This window comes from Ursus americanus, chromosome 11 (assembly GCF_024610735.1).
Source record: "Ursus americanus isolate L20-20 chromosome 11, mUrsAme1.1.p, whole genome shotgun sequence".
NCBI lineage: Eukaryota > Metazoa > Chordata > Mammalia > Carnivora > Ursidae > Ursus > Ursus americanus.
In genome coordinates, this window is record NC_142137.1 from 7,612,984 (window position 1) to 7,635,201 (window position 22,218).

The 22,218-nt window shown below is 36.4% G+C and overlaps 1 protein-coding gene and 1 long non-coding RNA gene across 3 annotated transcripts in view; one reads left to right on the forward strand and one right to left on the reverse strand.

Annotated features, from left to right (window-relative positions):
- The window catches only part of ORC3 (origin recognition complex subunit 3), a 63,641-nt gene that overhangs the window by 11,312 nt on the left and 30,111 nt on the right, over nt 1-22,218 (forward strand). For both annotated transcript variants that reach the window (XM_045771970.2, XM_045771971.2), the window contains exons 5-12: nt 981-1,085; nt 2,106-2,254; nt 3,516-3,649; nt 5,296-5,455; nt 7,320-7,433; nt 11,180-11,313; nt 11,796-11,859; nt 21,695-21,811. In XM_045771970.2, coding sequence (XP_045627926.1) covers nt 981-1,085; nt 2,106-2,254; nt 3,516-3,649; nt 5,296-5,455; nt 7,320-7,433; nt 11,180-11,313; nt 11,796-11,859; nt 21,695-21,811 — 977 coding nt within the window. The remainder of the gene's footprint in view (nt 1-980; nt 1,086-2,105; nt 2,255-3,515; nt 3,650-5,295; nt 5,456-7,319; nt 7,434-11,179; nt 11,314-11,795; nt 11,860-21,694; nt 21,812-22,218) is intronic.
- On the reverse strand, nt 15,181-21,865 carry LOC123776169 (uncharacterized). The gene is made up of 2 exons (XR_006775290.2): nt 21,734-21,865; nt 15,181-17,501 (listed from the first exon to the last, which is right to left on the reverse strand). It is a non-coding gene; the product is annotated as an uncharacterized LOC123776169 (long non-coding RNA).

A 22,218-nucleotide genomic window follows, 5' to 3' on the forward strand; every position in this document is an offset into this window, starting at 1 on the left:
TTAACCTGCCAAAGTTGTTCAGAGATGGCGGTATCACGATCATAGACCATAATGCATGCTAGGACTATCATTTCGATGCTATAAAAAAAAAAATCTGCGATCAAAGAATGCTTACAGCCCGGTTGCACATTTTCTATTTTCAAAAAGGTATGTGTCCATTTAAAAATAAACTGTCAACGTTTTTATTTGTTGGCTCTTTTAGAAAAAAATTTTTTGCTTCTTGGTGGCCTGGATTCTGAACCTTTTGTTTTTCTTCTAGCCAGTTGAAGTTTTATAGTAGCAGTTATAAACCAGTTTCAAGATGCTTGCTCTTGGCACCTACCTAAGTGCCAAAGCACTTTCTAGAAATCACAGATTGTGACGTCAAGGAAAGTTATCAGTCAGTAGAACTTTTTCCCAATGTTATGGGGGAAATTACACTTAACTCTGATTACTACATGCACAGCACTAAACTGATTTGTGGACATGAGAACGCGAGGGGCTTAGTAAATACCTAAAGGACCTAAAGTTTTATTCGTTTTTAGTCTCTTTCCTCAGAAATCAGCTTACTGTATACTTTACCTATTGTGTTTACTACAACAGTCATTAATTAGTGATTGGATTCTCCTCACTTGTTATGTCAGGGTCACAGTAAGCCTGGAATCCATAGCTCTTATTTTTGAATCATTGTTTTAAAGAGTTCTTCATGAATTTGACAAAGTAACGAAATTACTCTTAAGATGTTTTCAAGAGGTAACTACATATCCTCAGTAACTTTTTTTAAAGAGAAATTGTGTAAAATACCTTTTCTGACAAGTATTGTGTGTGCCTCCAAGTATCTGTTGTCAATGGAGGTCTCTTCATTTATGCAGTATATTTTTTTGGTTTGTGTTATTGTGTTTAAAAATATTTTTATTTACTAATCCACTTGACATGTTAGCCTTTTTGTTAAATTGTTAATACTACAAATGATGGTGTAATACTGCTATGTTATTCCATAGGTGTGAACGTAACAGATCATGATTTAACATTCAGAAGTCTAACAGAAGCCCTTCAGAATAATGTCACTCCGTATGTAGTCTCATTGCAAGCTAAAGATTGTCCAGGTACAGAATAAATGCCATAATAACCTTGGTGAGATGTTATAAATCTCTTCTGACCTTCTCTCTCTCTCTCTCTTGCTTTCTTTATCCCTTTTTATTTGTGGGAAGAACATGGCACTGCATTTTTGGCAGGGTGAGGCTTATTGCCTATGGCAGTAATCTTGACTGTTGCAGGACTCTGCTACCTTTTGCTTCATTTATTCCAGTCCCACCCCTGCCAGATCAGCTTCACAGTCAGTAGTAGTCTCGGCATTTTATCAGATGTGTTCCTTAACCCATTAAAAGTTGAATACGTTGGAAAGTTTGGGACGGGGAGCTGAGAATTAAGGATTGGGGATTTGGCAGCTCTTGTTTAGTCCAACAGAGAATAGAATATATAGGTTCATATTTACAGCCTCAAGTCATCTTATTGTTGTACCCTGAAAGACCAGCATGGTAAAAAAGTAGTCCATCACCAGAGCCAATCTTAGGTATATGAAGCCATTGAATCATAAAGGATGTGGACGCTAAGAGAGTAAAATGGGCTTAGATTTGAACTGACATAAGGGCTTTATGTGCTTATATTACTTTCATATTCATAAGCTGACTAGAACTGATTGATTTTTAAAAATGACTCTAAGGAAGGTTTGTAATCAGTAAAGTAACTTATGTAAGTGACACTTTCCATCTTTTTTTCAGAGGCCTTAAAAACCTTTTACTGTCTAGTGTAATTTAAATATAGATTGTTTCTCATATAGTTCATAATTTTCATATTTACACATTTGCTTAGGTAACACTTTTATTATGGACAATATACATAAACTCAAACTTTGGCTTATTGTTGGTCTGAATTAGTGAAATTTAAATATTAAAGAGATACTAATGAATATTAACGTTAATATGTTATATGTTAATAATATGTTAAAGATGTTAATTGGGTAGAAAAACACATTCTACCCAAATATATACTGATCAAGAACTTTCAGATGTTTCATATTTGCTTTAAAGGGAGATAAACTTTCACATTTTTTACCTGTTTTGCAGATATAAAACATTTTTTGCAAAAGCTGGCCTCACAGTTGACTGGCTGCTGTGTAGATGAGGAATCCAAAGAGGGAAGTACCCAGGTTGCCCAGAAAAAGACACATTGTTCAGTGGATTCTCTTTCCAGTTGGTATATGAATATCACACAGGTAAGTGTAAACTGACAAGTTTTCTCTCAGGAAATTGGCTTATGATTGAAGAGGCTTAGAATTATATTAAACATAGTACGGTTTTGTTCTAACAAGAATATGTTTATGCGCTCTAGCTATTAACAGTAGCTACCTATTTTTCATAAGGCTATTAGAATTTAAAGGTATTCTTTTATCAGTATGCAGTCTAATTCCTGTTAAGTGTTTCAGTTCTTGCAAGGCCATTTTATTTGTGGAAGAATGTCATCTAGTGACAAAAGCAACGTCAGGAATTGGTTCTGCTCTGGATGCTACCTCTGACAGTGGATGCGACTTTAATGTATTATCTCTTAGGTCCCTCAGTATTTGCTTTGGTGCAGTAGACCCGTGCTGCCAGTGCCCATTGTCAACTTAATCCAATGAGAAATAGTAATTTTTTTAAAAAAACCTAATTTGTTCCACATTTAGAATTCTAGAGGAATAAATGGTCTGTAAGTAAAGTATATTCAACAAACAGGTAGCTAAAAAGAAGTTCTGCTCTTCCATGACAGTCTCTGGTGAAAATGAATAACCTAAATGATTCATGGAGAACTGCACCATAAAACCACAGCTTTACTTGATGATGCTGTGTAGCCAGATAGTATGGGAAAAAATACTGTGGCAACGTTTTCTGATAAAGGTGTTTGCTGAAGTCAGTAATAAGTGAAGTTTCATTTTGCTATATATAGGGATGAAATTGGGTCTAATGCTTATCATAATAATTTGATCCACAGTTTTAAATATTCGAGAAATCAAATGTACATTCAGTTTATGTCAGGTATCTTGAAAAGATTGAGATTGGACCAGATGATATTAAAGATGCTTTTCAACTTGAAGTTTAGCAGTAGTAGAGCAGCGAGTAGTAGTGTTCATTGTGCTTTTTATTTAAAAATACTAGTTCTCACCTTAAAGCAAAATAGAGCGTTCTTTTAGCAGCAAATACGATCTGTAGAAAATATTCTCCCCATGCTTTTTTCTCTTTTCAGATAGCAGAAAATATAAATATTTCATAGGAGTTATAGATTTTACTGAACCTTTTTCTTCTTGGTTATTATTCCCATGTCAGACACAAAAAGATTCTGCTCATAACCGTTGGAATGAGTTTCTCTTTATTACGTGGGAGAAATAAAAGAAACTGCTTTACTGTAAAATGTAAAGGGAGATATGTCAACATGTGGCATTGTAGCATCGTTTGGGTGGTAAGGCTTACTTTTAACTCCTTCTCTTCACAATGGCTTAAAAGAAGACAGACCCAAAAATGCCAAGGAAAAAGAGGACTTCTTCTAGCCAATGGCAGTCTCCTCCTGTTGTGCTTATCTTAAAGGATATGGAAAGCTTCACCACAAAAGTACTCCAAGACTTCATAATTATGAGCAGGTAGATCATATATCACCGGGGTTTTACATAAAATTCTTTTTATTACGGAAACATATAACTTTTAACTTGAAGAGCACCCTTTTCCAGAGAAAATGAATGTCAATTTAATCTTCATTTTAATGCCAACTGTGTAGAAACCAGAATGATTTCAAATTCTTTATAATTGAATGTTTAAAGATCTCCTATAAGATTTTCATTTGCTTTTTGACCCAAGAATGAGATCAAAAGACTAAAGGTAGCCAATTTTTAATTAGTATGATACGGCAGTATAAAATGTAGTTTTTCTCACCAGGGTCATCCCATTAATGGATAAACTACTCCAGATTGAGATACGTTTGTCAGGTCTTATTTTCTGATACCTATCCACCCTTCGGAGCTCTGAGTTATATATAGCTCTTCTGAGCAAGTATGTTTTCTAAATAACATCTTATATAATACTTACAGTGAGAAACTACTTTCTTGGTCTCATTGGATTTTCAAGGTAGTGCTGTGAGATTCAGAATTGAGGTAACTAACCCCATTTAAAATCCAGTGACATGTATTTCCCATGGTGTATTTTTTAGGACATAATTTATTTTGGCTTTTTCTATATGTAAACTTGCTCAATAGTTATAGCTACATTTGCGTAAAGCTATATTGTGTTATAATTTACTAATATACTTGTAATTCCTATTTTAATGGTGTCTTTTTTTTCTCTCATTGAAACTAAGATTTCTAGATCCTAAGACTTTTCTTAATGCTAAAACCAAACTGCTTTACATGCTTTAAAAATACAGAATAAGAAAGTGACAGAAGATCTGTACTTTTTTGGAGCTTAAATTTGTGGCTACCTTTGCCATCTAAAGTGAGGAAGAACTACAACAGTAACAGAATCCAGGCACTGTACTTCTGTGAAGGTAGAACTGCATATTGCTAGAACACTAAAAAGCAATAGCCAATAGGAGGGAGCAGGCACACTCATCAGCCATGATCCAAAGAGCTCAGAGAGCCGCGTAGCTATCAAAGACCGTGCTGTTCTACTCTGTGGAAATCGTTTGTGTTCATACTGGTCATGCTCCGAATAAGTCATGTCCAGTAAGTTTCAGTTAAGAATTCAAGGAAAGGATGTAACATCTTTAAGTGGTGTCCTTTAAAATTAGGTCCTACGTATGTGTAAGGAAAGTTTTCTAATGCTTAGCTATTATGTATGGCTGGGTGACCTAGTGTGTGTTAGAAATGCATATAAATAGAAAGAGTTACCTTGAAAGTTTGTGAGTTTCATGTCCCTGAACTCTTAAAGCATAGGCTGGATATCTGTTAGGAAGACTGTAGGTATGGCTCAGACTTTGAGAGGTTAAATTGAATGATACCTAACTCTTCTAACACTTGAGATTGTATAACCTTAGAGGGAGGCATCTGATCTCTCTGGACCTCTGTATTCTTATATTTAAAATGAAAGGATCTGTTAGTAGATCGATTTCAGAGCTAGAGTGTGTCGGAAATAACTATATTACTTTAACAGAGGAAACTGCGTGACCTAGAAAATTTGAGTATTTGGAATGATACTCCTCAGCAGTGCCTTATAAAGGTTGTCTTAATTTGAAATTTGATGTATTGAAATATATTTCTTAATGAAATTCCACTTTGTATTTTCCTTTGAAAACTAGTCAACATCTACATGAATTTCCACTAATACTCATTTTTGGAATTGCCACATCTCCTGTTATCATCCATCGGTTGCTTCCTCATGCAGTATCATCTCTGTTGTGCATAGAACTATTCCAGTCTCTGTCTTGCAAGGACCACCTGACTACGGTACTTGATAAGGTAAAAAGAAAAAACTGTACCAGTGAACTAGGATGAGAAGTCTGCCTAGAATAGATTATGAATAAAAACGTTAGTGATAAATTTCTGCGTCTCTCAGAGTATGATATTGAATATATTTCTTCACATTTTTTTGTATTTAATGATTTTTAATAGGGTACAATATTGCCTCCTCAGATAAAATACAAGCTTTTTAAAAAAAAAAGATTTATTTATTTGAGAGAGAGAGAGAGAGAGAGGGAGCACAAAGGGAGTGGGAATGGGAGAAGCAGACTGCCCGCTGAGCAGAGAGCCCAATGCGGGGCTCAATCCCAGGACCCTGAGATCATGACCTGAGCTGAAGGCAGACGCTCAACCAACTGAGCCACCCAGGCACCCCAAAATACAAGCTTTATAAAAAGAATGTATCTTTCTATATTTACCTACCTATCAGTCATTACTCAATGGAAATTTTTAGGTTTTTAATAATTTTTAATAGAATTTAATGACTTCCTAATAACAGTAACAATGTTTTGACTCTTAATTTTGTATAAAATAATTTGTAATTTTTAGTGGACTCTTTCCTGTCATTGCTGCTCTTGACAGAAAATAAATACTAACGTTTCCTTAGACCTTAGCTCTGTTTTTCTTCCTAAATTAGTATTAGTTCTGTGTTTCTACCTAAATTAGTAATGAACTTCCACAAATTGTTTGCTAAACTCAACTGTTTTAAGGTGTGCCTTATGCCACTTGTGAAGGTAAACTAATGACAACCCTCCATTTTTTTAAAAAAGATTTTTTATTTGAGAGTGCAAGAGAACCCATAAGCAGGGGGGAGGGGCAGAGGGAGAAGCAGACTCCCTGCTGAGCAGGGAGCCCGATATAGGACTCGATCCCAGAACCCTGGAATCATGACCAGAGCCGACGGTCGATGCTTAACCGACTGAGCCACCCAGGTGCCCGACAGCCTTCCATTTATTTACTAACTGCTTCATCTTTTTCCCATGAAGGTGGTATCCATTGGTTTACTGATACTTTGGGGAAAATTTTTCCAGCTACAGTATTTAAAATTGCTTGGTTGGGGCGCCTGGGTGGTGTAATTGGTTAAAGCATCCAACTCTTGGTTTCGGCTCTGGCTCATGGGATCGAGCCCTGTGCCAGGCTCTGCACTCCATGTGGCATCTACTTAGGATTCTCTTCCCCTCTCTCCCTGCCCCTCCTCCCCGCTCTCTCACTTGCCCTCTCTTTCTCTCAAATAAGTAAATCTTAAAAAAAAAAAAAAATGGAATTGGTTGTGGCCAAATGCAGTTGGCCTTCTGTAACTATGTTTCTGTTTTAAAAGCCTAGAATGACTTTTCATTTTCAGATATAAATTCTTCACTATAGGCCATTGAAAATTAGCTGAATAATACAAATTCAGCTATTTTGTATTTTTTAATAGACATCTGTTGTTTTGGGGTTTTTCATTCAACAGTACATAATGTGTTACTCTTTGGTAATGTATATCAGTAGGGATGAAAAAGAAATCTGATAATAAGAATTGCCAAAACCTATAGCTTCTTCAGTGACTTCTGGTAGGAGAAAAGGGATTGTATAGTTAATAGATTGTATTTTTTAAAATTAGCAATTGGGTGGAAGGTGATGGATGAATATCTTTGATTCTGGAGATGTATGAATAGCTTCTTTTTTGGTTGTGACTGTTGTATAAGTTAATTTAAAGTTTTGATTGATATTTGACCTAAAAAAAAGAAAAAAAGCGTAGCTACTATTACAGCTTTCGTAGTTATATGTCATAGTATCATTCTTTGCCTCATTACGTATACTTGATATTGATGAAGAGTAAAGGCTAATAAGGAATGTATCCTACCCTTCCATTTATCTCTTTCAGCTACTTCTTACAACTCAGTTTCCCTTTAAACTAAGTGAAAAAGTGTTACAGATTCTGACCAACATCTTTTTGTACCATGATTTCTCAATTCAAAACTTTATAAAAGGACTTCAGGTAAGAAGACACTAATGGGTGTGAAAGTTCTTGAGCTGATTCTAAATAATTTGCATTAATTTGCATATTCAAACCATTTAATGTGATAAGGCATTTTAAATGGCAAACTCCAAAATAAGTAAATTCATGTAATATTATTCTAGGTCCTATCATTCCTTTGTTACCTTGCAGCAAAATGTAGAGAATTACATTAATTAGGATTTCAAAAATGGAGAAAGATACCCTCCTTCCCCCTGCATTCCAGTGATTCTTAATATTTGGGGGTAGGGTGTAAGGACTTTTTTTGTGAGAGTCTATTGAAAGTTTATATACTTTCTACCTAAGAAATGCTATTTATAAGGGATTAGCAAACTTTCTGTAAAGGATCAGATATTAAATGTTTTTGGCTCTGCATGCTACAACTCTGTTGCATATTCTTTTTCTTCTTTTTAAATAACCAGTTAAAGATATGAAAAACATTTGTAGTTCCTGGGCCGTACAAAAATAGGTGTGGGCCATCGTTTGCTGTCCCTTGCACATATATGTGTGTTTATTCATTTATATTCTTCTGTATTGGGAATACATTTTTATTAAGGTTTCATGAACTGCCAGAAGAAAATTCATGAACTCAGCTTCATAACATCTGTTCTAATCTAAAAAAGGACCCTATTATCCAGTTATTTAAAAGTTAATATTAATTCCTTCTCTTGGCAACTACCTAAAATACTTTAGCGAGGTATACTCATTGTGAATACATGCCAGTTGTCAAGTTTCCTAAAACTGATATATTAGTAATCTTCAGTACAAAAGTACAATATGATAATACCTCACATTTGTGTAGTGCCTTAGAGTTTATAAATTATTTCTCATATGTATTTTTCTTCCATATAAAACTGCAGTGCTCTCTTATGGCTAATATGTATCTTTTTTTTCAACTTGACTTTTTTTTTTTCTTAAAGGTTTATTTATGAGAGAGAGTGTGTGCACGTGCATGAGGGCAGGGGGAAGGGCAGAGGGAGAGGGGGACAGGTAGACTCCCCGTTGAGTGGGGATCCCAGCAACATGGGGCTTGATCCCAGGATCCGGAGATAATGACCTGAGCTGAAATCAAGAGTCAGATGCTCAGCTGACTGAGCCACCCAGGTGCCCCTCAACTTGACTTTTTAAAATAAGTATTTTTAAAGCAACGAAATATTTACCTTAGCAATACGTGAAATTAAATGATATCAAGATATACTACATTCCTGATTTGCCTCTCTCATACATTTTATTTCATTCATTTATTTACTCAGAAGTATTTATTAAGAACCTACTGTAAGCCAGGAACTATGCTGGGCCCTGGAGATACAGAGGACAAGGAAATCTTGGCCTTCCAATTGCTCATTTGTTTAGTGAAGGAGGCAGAAGAGGAAACTCATAATTACAGTTCTCAGTAGTAAGTGCTGTGAAAGAAACATGCCTGGAGATTCCATTGGAGAACAGAAGTATAGCCTAAGGAATAGGGAATCACCAAGTTAAAATGGGAAGGTATTCTAGGTAAAGGCAACAGTAGAGGGAGATAGACAAGATATAACAAGGGCTAACCTAAGGTAGTGATAGTGGAATTAGAGAGGAGGAAACAGATTTGAGGATGAGCTAGAATCGACAGAACCTGGTGACTAAGTGGATGATAGGATGTGGCAGATAGGAGCATAGGTGACACACACAGGTTCTAGCTTGGCAAATGGATTGGAGGTTGGTACCATTAAGTATACATGTTAATATAAAGCAAAGAGCCGGTTAGAAAAGGATGAGTTTCTTTTTGTATATGGTTAATTTCGGGTATGTTGGGTAGAAAGATTTGGCACTCAGAAGATCTGGAAAAAATAGATTAGGATTTATCATTAAAAGGTGGTGGGTGAAGTCACGTGATGAGGATGAGGCATCATCTAGAGGAGTGAAAAAGGAATAAGATTAGAACTTGATGGCAAGCTGAAGGGAGAGCAATAGGAAAGACTAAAGAAAAACCAATAGAAAGTAGCATAACACTGAAGTCAGGAGAAGAGTTTTAGGAAATAGAAACTGTCATCTCAACATTGAGAAAGCGAGTAAAGAAGAGGACATTAACCAAATTATGTAATCTCTCTGGGTCTCAGTTTTCTCATCTGTGAAATAGGGGATCAGATGAGGCGATTTTATAGGTTCCTCGTAATTTACTAAGCACCTCCTTTGTGTACTAGGCATGTTACTAAATATTTACATTGCTTCATTAGTAGGAACTATTATCCTCAGTTGAGCAGGTGAAGAAACAGAGGCTTAGGTTAAGTAGCTGGGCCAAGGTCACGTAGCTAATAAGTGGTAGAGCCATTAAGACCCCATTTGGCCGGTTTCTTAATCATCAGTAGAAAATATGTGTAAGTCCTGATTTCTGTAGGAGGTACAGTAAGGTATATAATCATTCTGTGTATGTTTAAGTGTTTCCTTCATTAGATGAATTTGTTAACTGGCTTGTTAGTTGACCCAGATTTTGAGAACACATTTGGACAAAGTGGTGAAGTGATACTGGATTCTTACTTAGAAAGCTAGCTCTACTATAACTCGTGTGACTTCCTCCCATTCTTCCTCCCCACCAAGCCCCTTACCTTGTTTGGTTTTTACTTTTCTCATGTTTAAAAAGTGATGTTAACACTGGAATAAATATTACCACAATATAATTGGAAAATATAAGTAAGAACTGAGATTTTGTTAATATGTGCAAAAATAATTTAGCACTTGGCATGAACAATGCTATTTGGTATTTGTTTCTGAGTTAGGCTGCCTCTTTGTCTTATAGGTTTATTCTTCCTCCAGAATGAACTATTTTGGAGGATTTCCTCTAGCGTTGGGTTTCTGATCCTCAGCTCTATAGGCTTAGAAATTCATTATCAGTTTACCCAGGAAGGATCAAGCTCAGTACCTTAATACTGATATATAAGCCAGCATGTTAATTTATTAATCTGTAATGGGAAATTCCGTTTTCCAGTCCAAGAATGTGTTTGTCTACTACCTAGGGAACTGTGTCTCTGGTATCTAGGTATCTAGAAACTAAACCAAATTGGTAATGAGAAGGTTGCTTAGAGTCAGAGTTTTTAACATTTGTGTAGTCTTGTGAGATATGTCTTACGAGTTACGGTCGACTCTGGAAGATCATTCCCCTTGTGCTGTAGAGACCACAGCATTCTAGTTACTGTGACACTGAAATTTACTAGATACTATACCGTGTTTTTCTCATGAAATAAAACTCAGTTTAAAAAGATGTATTTTCTTTAGTCATCCCTCATTTTTCATTATTCTTTTTTATCAGTAGGCAAAGCTTCTACCATTGTAACATTTTTACTTATTCAGATCAGATTTTTTCACTGATTTTGGATGGGTGTTTTCTTGTATTTGGGCATCTGTTAGACACTGAGGTCACACCCCAGTCCCATCCCCACAGTATTTACTGTTATTGTGAGTTGCTTCTGTAGAAAGCTCATCTATCCATTTATATTAGTTTTTTCTGGTTTATACTTCAGAGATTACAATTTTCTGACCTTGTCCACAAAAATCAGTCTTAAAATATTGAAGATACAGAACCATTTATGCAGTTTGCAGTGTTATTGTGATGTTATTAAATATATTAGTGCCATACTTTTACCGTTCAAAAAAAAAAACCCTGAAAATTGAGTAGGCAAAGGGCAAAAGATTTACTACCAAAATATAACAAATATATTAATCTTCATATTTTTTTATCTTCACATTTCTTTCAGCTTTCTCTATTAGAACATTTCTACTCCCAGCCCCTCAGTGTTCTGTGCTGTAATCTCCCAGAAGCCAAGAGGAGAATAAATTTTTTATCAGATAATCAATGTGAAAATATCCGACGTCTTCCATCGTTTAGGAGGTAAAAAGAGAAGTGCATATTTAACACATAATACAGGTTGGGGTAAAAAAAAAAAAGGATCTCAGATCTAGCTATTTTTGAAGTGGGGAAAAGGAAAAATAACCTTTTTATTTAGAGCACAATAAAGTCCTGTTTCAATTGTGAGATTTCTTTGTTGGACTTGAACTAATTTAGCATAAAGAAAAATATTTTTACAAAGGGACATAATTTGCAGGTTCTCCAGAGTTACTTTTATAAATAACATTTCCAGATTCTGGAATTTACGGCTTTTGTTTATGATTAGATCCCTAGATTATGAAGTATAGCTGATTTAAGGAGTTAAAAATTACCATTAAACCACGAGTGTTATCTCTTGAGTTTATTTTTGAGAAGAAATGAAAGAATGTGACCAACGATCTAAGTAGTTCTTTCCCCCATATGATATTCAGATCTTCAGAATGTTTAATTTTCTCTCTTTTTGTATGGGATGGTGAAAATTTTAGGTACGTGGAAAAGCAGGCTTCAGAAAAGCAAGTTGCACTATTGACTGATGAGAGATTTTTGAAGGTAGGAATGTGGATGTATTTGTTTCAGTTTTATTCTTTTTTTCTTCATGAGAAACGATATGCATATAATGTTTATTCAGTGAGTTTATAAAACATATCTGTCCATCCTAATATGTTTTTCACAGTGAATTAGTGGGTCTTGATAATCATACAGGAATGTGACTTGAAGGTGACACAAAACTTTAGTTTTAAGATGACATTTTTTATTGAGAAAAAAGTATTAACTACAGGTTTATCCTGTAGTGTAATTGAAACTGTTTTTAGATCTCAACTTTGTTTCCACATAACAGTTTTGGAATCTGCCGGCAGTCTCATTTTAATGTTCTTTTAAAAGCTATCATAAATAAAGGCACATAGAAGCCATGTAGCTTAGGGACCCACTGCTAAGTGGGTATTGATTTGATTTGAAAAAATATATATTGATTATACAATGCCAGGAGAGAAGTAATGAGCTTAGAAAATTAAGAGTTAGCAATCCAACATAGGGAATATCAAAAGAAGGAGGGTTTTTTTTTCTTTTTTGAATAAATGATACTTGGACATGGTACATAATTCAAAAGGCAAAGATAATATACAGTGTAAATACTCCCTCACACATTTATCCTCCAACCACCCACTTCCCATTCCTAGATATAGTCAGTGTTACTAGTTTCTTACGCATCATTCTAGAAATACTCTTAACATACACAAGTAATTTTACACACTGCCGGAGTTCCCTTCCGTATCGTAACAAGATAAGTACACCATGTATGCTGTTCTGCACCTGTTTTGTTTTGCACTTCATCTTGGAAATCATTCCGTATCAGTACTGAGAGTGGTATAGTACTCTATGGAATGAATGTACCTTCATTCTACTTAGTAAGTCCCTTAGTGATGGACACTGGAAATGCATGGTGTCACATTGTTTTCATATTTTTCATGCCTTTTTTGAGGAAAAAGTTGTAGAAAATTATAATAAAATTAAGATGAGATTGAAGTAGCCCTAGTGCTGTGTGTAGGTTTTGCTCATACATACTATTTTCAAATTTTGAACGGAAGAATATTAGTTTCTAGAGGGCATGTGTGCTGTATAGCTCTGAATACTAATTTACCTCCTTTTTATAAATTCTTGAAAAATAAAGAATGACTTTTTTATAATTGAGGTATAATTGACATACAGTGTGACACTGGACATTGACTTATATTAAACCATTATTTCTAATGCAGCATCCACACTGGGCCATAATGTAAAATCACTTCTAGGCTGGGCTTAATAATCACTTTAATAATCTCTGTAACCTTTTTAGAGCAGAATAAGAAGTTTTCAAATCCTAATGCAGGTTTTTTTGGTAGAGAGGAACTTGAAGAACCAGTGGAAAGGGATGTGTGCATGTTTACTGAGTTTTAAGATTAGATGGATTAGCTCTCTGCTGAGTCAGCTAGTTGCCAAGTGCATTTCCTGCTAGAGTGTATTTTCGGAAGCCAGGAATAGATTTTTAAAGAGTACCTTTAACCATTGAGATGACAAAGGGAGAGCATCTCCAGGCTGGTCTGTTGTAGAAATAGCTTGACATTTATCTGTGCTTCTCAGTAACTTTTCATGTATTTTCTGAGCATTTATTTATACTGTACTTGTTCCTAGTGCACTTAGCAGCCCTGTTTGTTATAATCTTTGCTGTATTCATTTTAGGATTGCATACTTTGTTAAAGGCATATTTTCTTGAGATTTACATAGTGAGAAATATGAAGGTGCACAAGGATTTGTACCCTTACCCTAAAAAAGTTACATGCGGGTTACCTGCTAAATTCAAAGGATAGAAGAGATCTATGAAAATAATTAATCAGTGTGTCTGTTGGTTTTTATAGTGTAGAGTGAAAGTATCTCTGTGTATTTTATTCTTATTATAATGCTTTTTCTCTAGTTTATTTTAAAACACATAATCAATTTTTAAAAACATTTTATTTATTTGAGATAGAACACGAGTTGGGAGGGGCTGAGAGAGAGGGAGAAATAGACTCCCCACTGAACAGGAGCCCAACTTGGGGCTCCATCCCAGGACCCTGGGATCATGACCTGAGCTGAAGGCAGACACTTAGCCGACTGAGCCACTCAGGTGCCCCCATAATCAATTTTTGTATGTATTTTACCACAATAAAAGAAATTAGGAAGAACTCTACATGATAATATGATACTACATGATACAAGGGAAGATCCTGATTTTAACCTCAGGAATCCTGGATTTCAATGCCAGCTACTCATTAGCCAGATGTATCTTAGAAAAATCACTCATCCTATTTAAGCCTCAATAAGAGGACAGTAATTCCTTGTGTGATTTCCTCATAGGGTTAGTGATAATCAAAGTCTGTTCAGCAAATGGGAGTGAGTTAAAAACAAATATACAGTAAAACATAAATGTAAACCATGAATATTGTTACTGCTTTTCACTATGATAAAAATTAAGATCAATACAAACACATAGTTTTATATATTATGTATTCTGTATTATAAATATTATATAGAATACTCTTGTGTTACATGGTTATACGGATTATGTTAGTTATATAGACATGCCTACTGTTAAGTTTGTCACTTTGTACCCATTTTCTGCCCTTAGATTCTGAAGACCTAGACCTCAAAGTATACTCTAGAGAAATTTATACTCTTTATAGCCAGATTCTTTCTGCCCTGAAAATCTACTTTGCTTTCCACCCTGATGAACTAAACCAATGGCTCTCAAACTTTAGCGTGTCTCAGAATCACGTGGAGGGCTTGTAAAATACTGATTTCTGGCCTCCATCCCGAGAGTTTCTGCTTTTGTAGCTCAAAGGTGGGCCCCAGGAATTTGCATTTCTAGCAAGGTCCCAGGCAATGCTGATGCTGCTGGTCTGAAGACCGTCTTTGAGAACCACTTGAATTGGACTGATTCCCTAGAAGGAAATGTTTATTGTTTCCTCTACCTTGTTTTCTTAAATTTAGAACTATCTAAATTCTCAATTACTTAAATGACTCATCTCAATTATCCTCTGACTAGACTTAAAATGTTAAAAAAACAACAACAAACCCTTTAACTCCTTTAGAATTATGGACACTCAGTTTCATAGTTACAGCTTTTAAACTATATGCCAGGTTTCTATTTCATAAACTTCATGGGTTTTTTGAGAGTGTACTTTTAAATTTAAAAATTCAGGGGACTAAAGCGTAGAACATTTGTAGAAGATTCACTAGAAGTTCAACAAAGGCACCACGTTAGAAGGCCATATAGCTGACAACAGACTAAAGATTCTGTGCATTCTTCCATTTCTAAGTAGTCTGTCTTGTGAATGATTGTACAGTGCAGCTGGGTACAGTGGCCAAAAAGTGTATTCTTTCTTTTTTTTCATAAACATCTTTTCAGTTTATTCAAATATATATTACAACAAAGTCCAAAGTGTACATTAGTTTATGAATCTATGCTATATCCATATCTAAAGTCTCTTTAGATCTAACCTTCCTTTTGTCCCCTGCCACTAACTCGTCACAGCAGCGGTACCAATGATCTTGTATACTGTCCCGTATATTGTAGCTGTTTTCTTCCTTGTGCATCATATAGCCCAAAAATGGATATTATCTCTAGAAGTTAATTACATTCAGGTCTCGATTTTGACAAGCTTGCTCCAGAGAAGGTACCATGTGCTTCAAATTAATTCATGCCAAAAGGCACAGAATGACTAGTTACCCTGACTACTTAGATAAAAAGTGTATTCTGACAGTTAAGTTTTTCTACGTTTAAGCCGAGTAAGCTTGCACAAGCTCCCATTAATGCAAACTTCTGATGACTCAGTAGCTTTCAAATCCTGTGGTAGATGTTTAACCAGATAATCTTTAAAGTTTCTTTTGGCTCTAAAATGCTAGTTCATTTACTTGTTCATTAAACAGATTAGTAATAATTTTTTTTCTGACTAGTTAAATTATTTAGATTCCTCATTAAAAATTTTATTTTATTTTAGTGCATATGTTTAATTGAAGATAGGTAAATTATTTCTATGGGTTTTAGGTGTAATAGGAGCAGTTACTGTATATATTTTTACCATGTTTTTGCCTCATAGTGTTGCTCTAGTAATCAAGCTGTTTTTTTAACTTAAACCTTTAACTTAAGAAACAATAGTTCATGAGAAATTAAGCTGTCAAAGTGCCTTTAACAGAACTTTCAAATTCTTCATAATTACAAAGATACGATTTTTATTACCACTTGTGCTGAAATTTTGTTTCAAGTCCAGTATTAAGGAGAGCTTTGAAGAAGATTGTGGCCTCATATCACATTTGCATAATTATTATCTGGTAATAAAAAACATGAGGTCTTGAAATACTGGAATTTTTTTTTGAATAGTGAGAAATTTTTTCTTTCCATGAACAAATGTTTTGGGGGACTGGAATATTAACAGCTTTTCCCAATTAGTAGATAGTTTTTATGCATTGTTTCATTTTGAGTCACAGCCACCACGTATGACAGATGTTTTTATCCCTTTGTGTAGATGAGGAGAGTCACAAAATGATTCAGTAACTTGCCTATCTAAAGTGTCACAGTTAGCAAAAGGAAGATCTGGCGTTAATACCCAGGCCTGACATCAAAGCCCACACATTCTCTGTGACACTTCACTGAAGAATAAGTGGTTGAGGAGAATTAGTATAAGGTGATGTGAAGGTGCCTGAGGTTCTATATTAGTGTTTGAGAAATGGGCTTTTCAAATACTGTAGCAAGTTAACAGTGAAGTTAATTTACAGGAGGCTTAGAACACCACTTGGTATGAGGCGGCTTTGCCCGTTATTTCCGGCAGCAGGTGTCATGCAGCGCTGCACGCTGCTGCTCACATTGAAGCCGGAACAGGAGACTTACCCTTCTCCCCAGCAGATAGATACAGTTGTGTACTTTATACAGATATGGGTATATACCAATGTCATTTGCATAGACACACACTCATACATACACTTTATTTTCAAAAGACTTTTTTTAAAAAAGCAAGTGCTAACACCATAGCTAAGATTAGGTCCATTTTAATTCTGTGCTGTCTACACCAACCACACCTCTATATTATCAGTAATGATTTGCCATTTGTGTTGATCCTGTATTGTCAAGTTACATTATGCTCAGTATATTTAATAAATGACTAATTCCATGTATTTCACATAAGGAAATCAGTTTGTATATTTTTATTCAGATCTTCCCTAAAGCTATTTGGCTTGGTTTCAACCCTTAGAGTTCAACTTTATGTTATGTAGAAAACTTAGATTCAGTCCCTTGCCGGGGACAGTTGAAGTTTTATTATTCTGACTCGTTAATATTTTATGTCTTTATTTCCTGCATACCCTATGTACCCGGCTATATTTTAAATCGGTTGAGAGTAGGAAGTCAGTGTCAGACTTCTTAGAATTGTAATATATTCTTGCTAGAAAGATAAGCTGATTCACTGTGCTCAGTTCACAAATGAAGATGTGCAGCCGAGAGAGGAAGTGAACTGTCCAGGGTCACAGAGCAAGTGAGTGGTAGAGCAAGGATTTCCTTTCACCATTCAGTATGCTTTTTGTGGTGATTTGTGTCAGAAGGCACAGAATTAGGTCACGGGTTTGATGGAAACCGGCCTTTCACCTTTGCCTCCACCTCTTCGTTCTGGTTTCTTTGGACAGACCTAAGGGCAGGAGGAGGGAAAATTTCATTAGAAAAAATAATGAAAAGAGAAGAAAGGAAGAAAGGGATTGCAGAACAAACTAACTAGTACTTGTGATCAGAGGCGCTAGCCTGGTAGTGTGGTGGGAAGTGGCAGCGCAAATCCAAACCCTTCATCAAGTGCTCCCGAGCTGGGGGAACGAAAGGCTGAGGCTGGTGAGAGGATGAGTGCTCACGCCCCACTGCAGCTGGGAGAAAGCTGCGGTTTGGCACTCCAGTAGGCAGCCGTCACATGGTAAGACACAGGGAACCAAACACTGTCAGCCAGCATTTCTCTGATGAGAAAAATAATGCTTAGTTGTAGCAAGAGGATGACCGAGAAAGTGCTGTGTTCTTGGACAGCTGATACCTCTTACTTCTAAAATCCAGTGTGTGTGTTCCCCGCGTTTAGTATTAGTGAATTGATTGAAAGGAACTAATTATAAAAATGTACAGCCATTTTTACAAACGTTTTAAAAATCTTCTTGGAGTCACTCTTTGCCCTATACCTAAAATCTGGACACAAGAGTGATATAAATACCATGGAAGTTAAAAGAGAATTGCAAAAACTGAGCATCATGGCAAATGTAATTCTGTCTGATCATATTTTCTTTATCCGTATATATTTAAGTTTACATAGCCATTGATTAGTTTCCCCTCCAGAGGAAGTAACCAGCTCAATAACAACAGAGGCCTTGTCATATTAGTAAGCAGTAATACATGAATAATTTTTAACTGAATGGCAGATGGGATTGATGTGATTGGAGATGGCTGATTTTAAAGGGTATAGAGTAATGTAATATACATATAAAATGTATAGTAATACGTTGACTAGCAACCACAGCCTAATATTAATGTGGTTTTTTAGGTCCATAGCGTTTTTTTTAAAAACCTGAGCCAGGGGCGCCTGGGTGGCACAGCGGTTAAGCGTCTGCCTTCGGCTCAGGGCGTGATCCCAGCGTTATGGGATCGAGCCCACATCAGGCTCCTCTGCTATGAGCCTGCTTCTTCCTCTCCCACTCCCCCTGCTTGTGTTCCCTTTCTCGCTGGCTGTCTCTATGTCTGTCAAATAAATAAATAAAATCTTTAAAAAAAAAAAAAAAAAAACCCGAGCCAACATACACAAACTGAGACATTTTACATTACAAATTCGGACTTTGGTTTTTTGTTGAAAAATTAGTAAATGTGGCCCACATCCAGCAAGACAACATTGACATTTTATTTTTTTTTTAAAGATTTTATTTATTTATTTATTTATTTGACCGCACACAAGCAGGTGGAGCGGCAGGGAGAGGGAGAAGCAGCCTCCCTGCTGAGCAGAGAGCCCGATGCGGGGCTCGATCCCAGGACCCTGAGATCATGACCTGAGCTGAAGGCAGACGCTTAACAGACTGAGCCTCTCAGGTGCCCTGACAACATTGACATTTTAAATTCACATTACTGAGAAGGTGAATTTTGAATAAAGACTAAAGGAGGTTACAGAGCTTGCCATGCAGGAATGTTGAGGAAGGCAATTTCAAACAGAGACAGCAAGTGTAAAGTACCTGAAGCTGGAGCATGCGTGGGTGTTTGAGGAGGAGCAAGGAGTATTGGATAATTTGATATCAGGGAAATATTTGCTGTTCACATCTCTTTGTCAAAGATCAGGAAAGACCACAAAGTCTTCGTGTTTCAAGAATGCAAGAAAGTATGTTTGTTTTTTTTTTAAAGATTTTATTTATTTATTTGAAAGAGAGAGACAGCCAGCGAGAGAGGTAACACACAAGCAGGGGGAGTGGGAGAGGAAGAAGCAGGCTCCCAGCAGAGGAGCCTGATGTGGGGCTCGATCCCAGATCGCTGGGATCACGCCCTGAGCCCAAGGCAGACGCTTAACGACTGAGCCACCCAGGCGCCCCAAGAAAGTATGTTTCTTTGGGAAATAATATTACTAGGCAAAGTGTATCTCTGTTGAGAAGAATCATCCTAAATACAATTACGAAATGAAACAGTGGCAGCTATGACCAGTGTATAGCAATGATACCAGAGGAAGAATTTAATGAATGGAAAGGAGGAGTATTTCAACAGGCTTTGTTTTTATTTGTGCATATAGTGTGATGCTGCAGTAATGTATTGAGTGGAGAGTTTTCTCAGTGTCACAGCCTGTAAAAGTGCATCAAGAATTGTTGCTCTGGATAGGTGGTAGAGAGGCATTTGGAGATAATGTATCTCAGTAAGACAAAGAATTTAGAGAACAGGGTACATGAAGAAAGTTAATCATTTGTGACGTTTCCTGCTATAGCTGATAACACAGATACAAACAACAGTGAAATCTCTTTATGTGGAGAGTAGGTTCCAAAGTCAGTGCAGAAGACAAAAGTGTGGGAGGTCAAAATAACTCTTGAAAATCCCTTAGAAGGGTATAACAGATCTTCTCTCATGTTGGAACCAGAACTCCATTTCCTCAGTTGAGCATCAGATGAAATAGTTTGCTATGCTATGTGAACAAAACAAAACATGTTTTAAGTGTTGGAATTCCACTGGGCATGGGGATATAATCACGCACAAGTATAAAGGGTCTGAGACCATTTGGGAGAAGAGCATGTGCATAATTCTCGTCTCACCCTTACCCAAGGCATAGTTCCTGGAGTATAGCATTGCCCGCAAACTGAAGTATTTCTTTTCTCCTCATCCGTGTAAATTCAGTTCTCCTGCATCACCCATTATTTGTGCATGCAGTTACTCCGCCATGCAAAGGTAATAGGTAGTGCAAGAAGCATGAGGTACAATTATTATTCATAGATTCCTTTCTCTCCAGAATACTTTCTTTGTTTAAAAGCTTTTTAGGCATACGTTAAGCAAACAATTAGTGGCTCTGTGCACTCTCTATGTTATAGCTTATCGTAAAATTAGAATTAAAATGTACTTTCCCAGTGGTGGTAAAAGTACCCTTTGTTATGATAGGAAACCTAGATTTTTGAAATTGCCAATTAACTCAAATACTGGGAGGAAAAACATTTTGATACTAAAAGCTCTTCTTTCATTTGCCCTGTGCTTTCGGATAATAACCTATAGATCGCTAATAAAGGAATTGATGTCTAAGTGTGTTAGAATTTAGGAAAATATAACAGATTTTTGTTTTATATAGGTTAGGTTTGCTTGAATTTATTGATATCTAGGTGTTACTTTCTGCATGCTTGACTGCTAAAAATAATGGGTATCTGCAAGATATTACTGGGGTATAAAACCCAGCCTAGCAGTTAAAGTCCTTCATTTGACTTAGAAAAGAAAAAAATGTGAAGGCCATGCCCCAGATCATAATCCTCTTAAGAAAATGTTACAGGATGAAGCAGTTATAAAAGTATTTGAGATCTGAAAAATACTTGGATGTTGCTAGGATGTAGTGTTTTAAAGTCATTTCTAAACTACTTCGGAAGGGTCTAGAAAACATAATACCCCCATTCAACCTCCCCCTCAAAAAACCCTTTTGAAACTGGTTTGTGAGATTAGTCATCCCATCAGTTTCTTAAGACACTGCCTCCCATATTATACTTGTTGGAGTCTACATTATAAAGCTTAATGGATTTCTCTTTTTCATGTTTTTCTTAATGGTAAACTGAATAAAGCCAGTATTGGAATTCTTAACAAAAGGCAGGCATTTATCAGAGTCACCTGTGGTGTTTCTTCTATAGTCTTTCTTTCTTTCCTTTGAAACACAGTTCTTTCTACCAGTACTTTCAGAAAGCACAGACGGTGAGTAGAACCTCAGCAACTGTTAATGACGTTGATACTGCACTCCCTGGTGATCTCCTCACCCTTCTGATGTCAGCAAGGTAGAAGGTAGTGGGCCTGCCTCACTGTGGCACATGCCAGGTGACTGGCACAGGCAGGCATCTAGCAAGGTGCATTTTTGCACACTTACATTTTTGGGAACCTAGTTATAATGGCAGTGCTGTAGATAGAAGGAAACTACAATATCACATTTGGTGTGTGTAAGGTACCACCAGACTTGGTACTAAGTCAAAGATACCCAGCCTTTATCCTGGATTTTGTGTGCATTACTAATTCTCAAAATTGAGGAGGTTAATTTGTAATTCTGAGTCTTCTCGAATCAATTTTCCAGAAATTATACATATTCATGAAATAGATTTTATTTTCATTACTGACTTGCATATTTATAACGTATCCTGTGATTTTTAGGAGGAAATACAATCATTACTAGAAAACTTACATGCGTACCATTCAAATTACTTCCTGGTTTTGAGATGTCTTCATCAGTTCACCTCTTCTCTTCCCAAGTACCCATTGGGTCGACAGGTAACCAGAACTTCCTCATTTGCAATCTCTGCAGTAAGAATATTCGTAGTTTCTTGCTTTGATTTCAGCAGCATTCAGGCAGCAGTACTTGAAATGGATCCAGATCATGCACTGAGGGCACAGTCTGAATCCATCCCAGCCGTACACATACCGGTCACGGAGACAGTACGTTTTGTTCTGATGGCCACGACTAGAAACAGCCACATGGATCTCGGTGGTGGTGCTTCCCCTGCAATGTATGTGTCCTACGGCATTTCAGCTCTTTTTCTTTCACACTTCTTTGTCTTGTATACTGAGAGAGCTCATCCCTCACCTTACCAAAATGGAGAAAAGAATCTGTTTGAGAATGTTTAATGGTTAACCTTGCGTTGCACCAAGAACTAAAAGGTAGGCAGCACTTCGGTGCT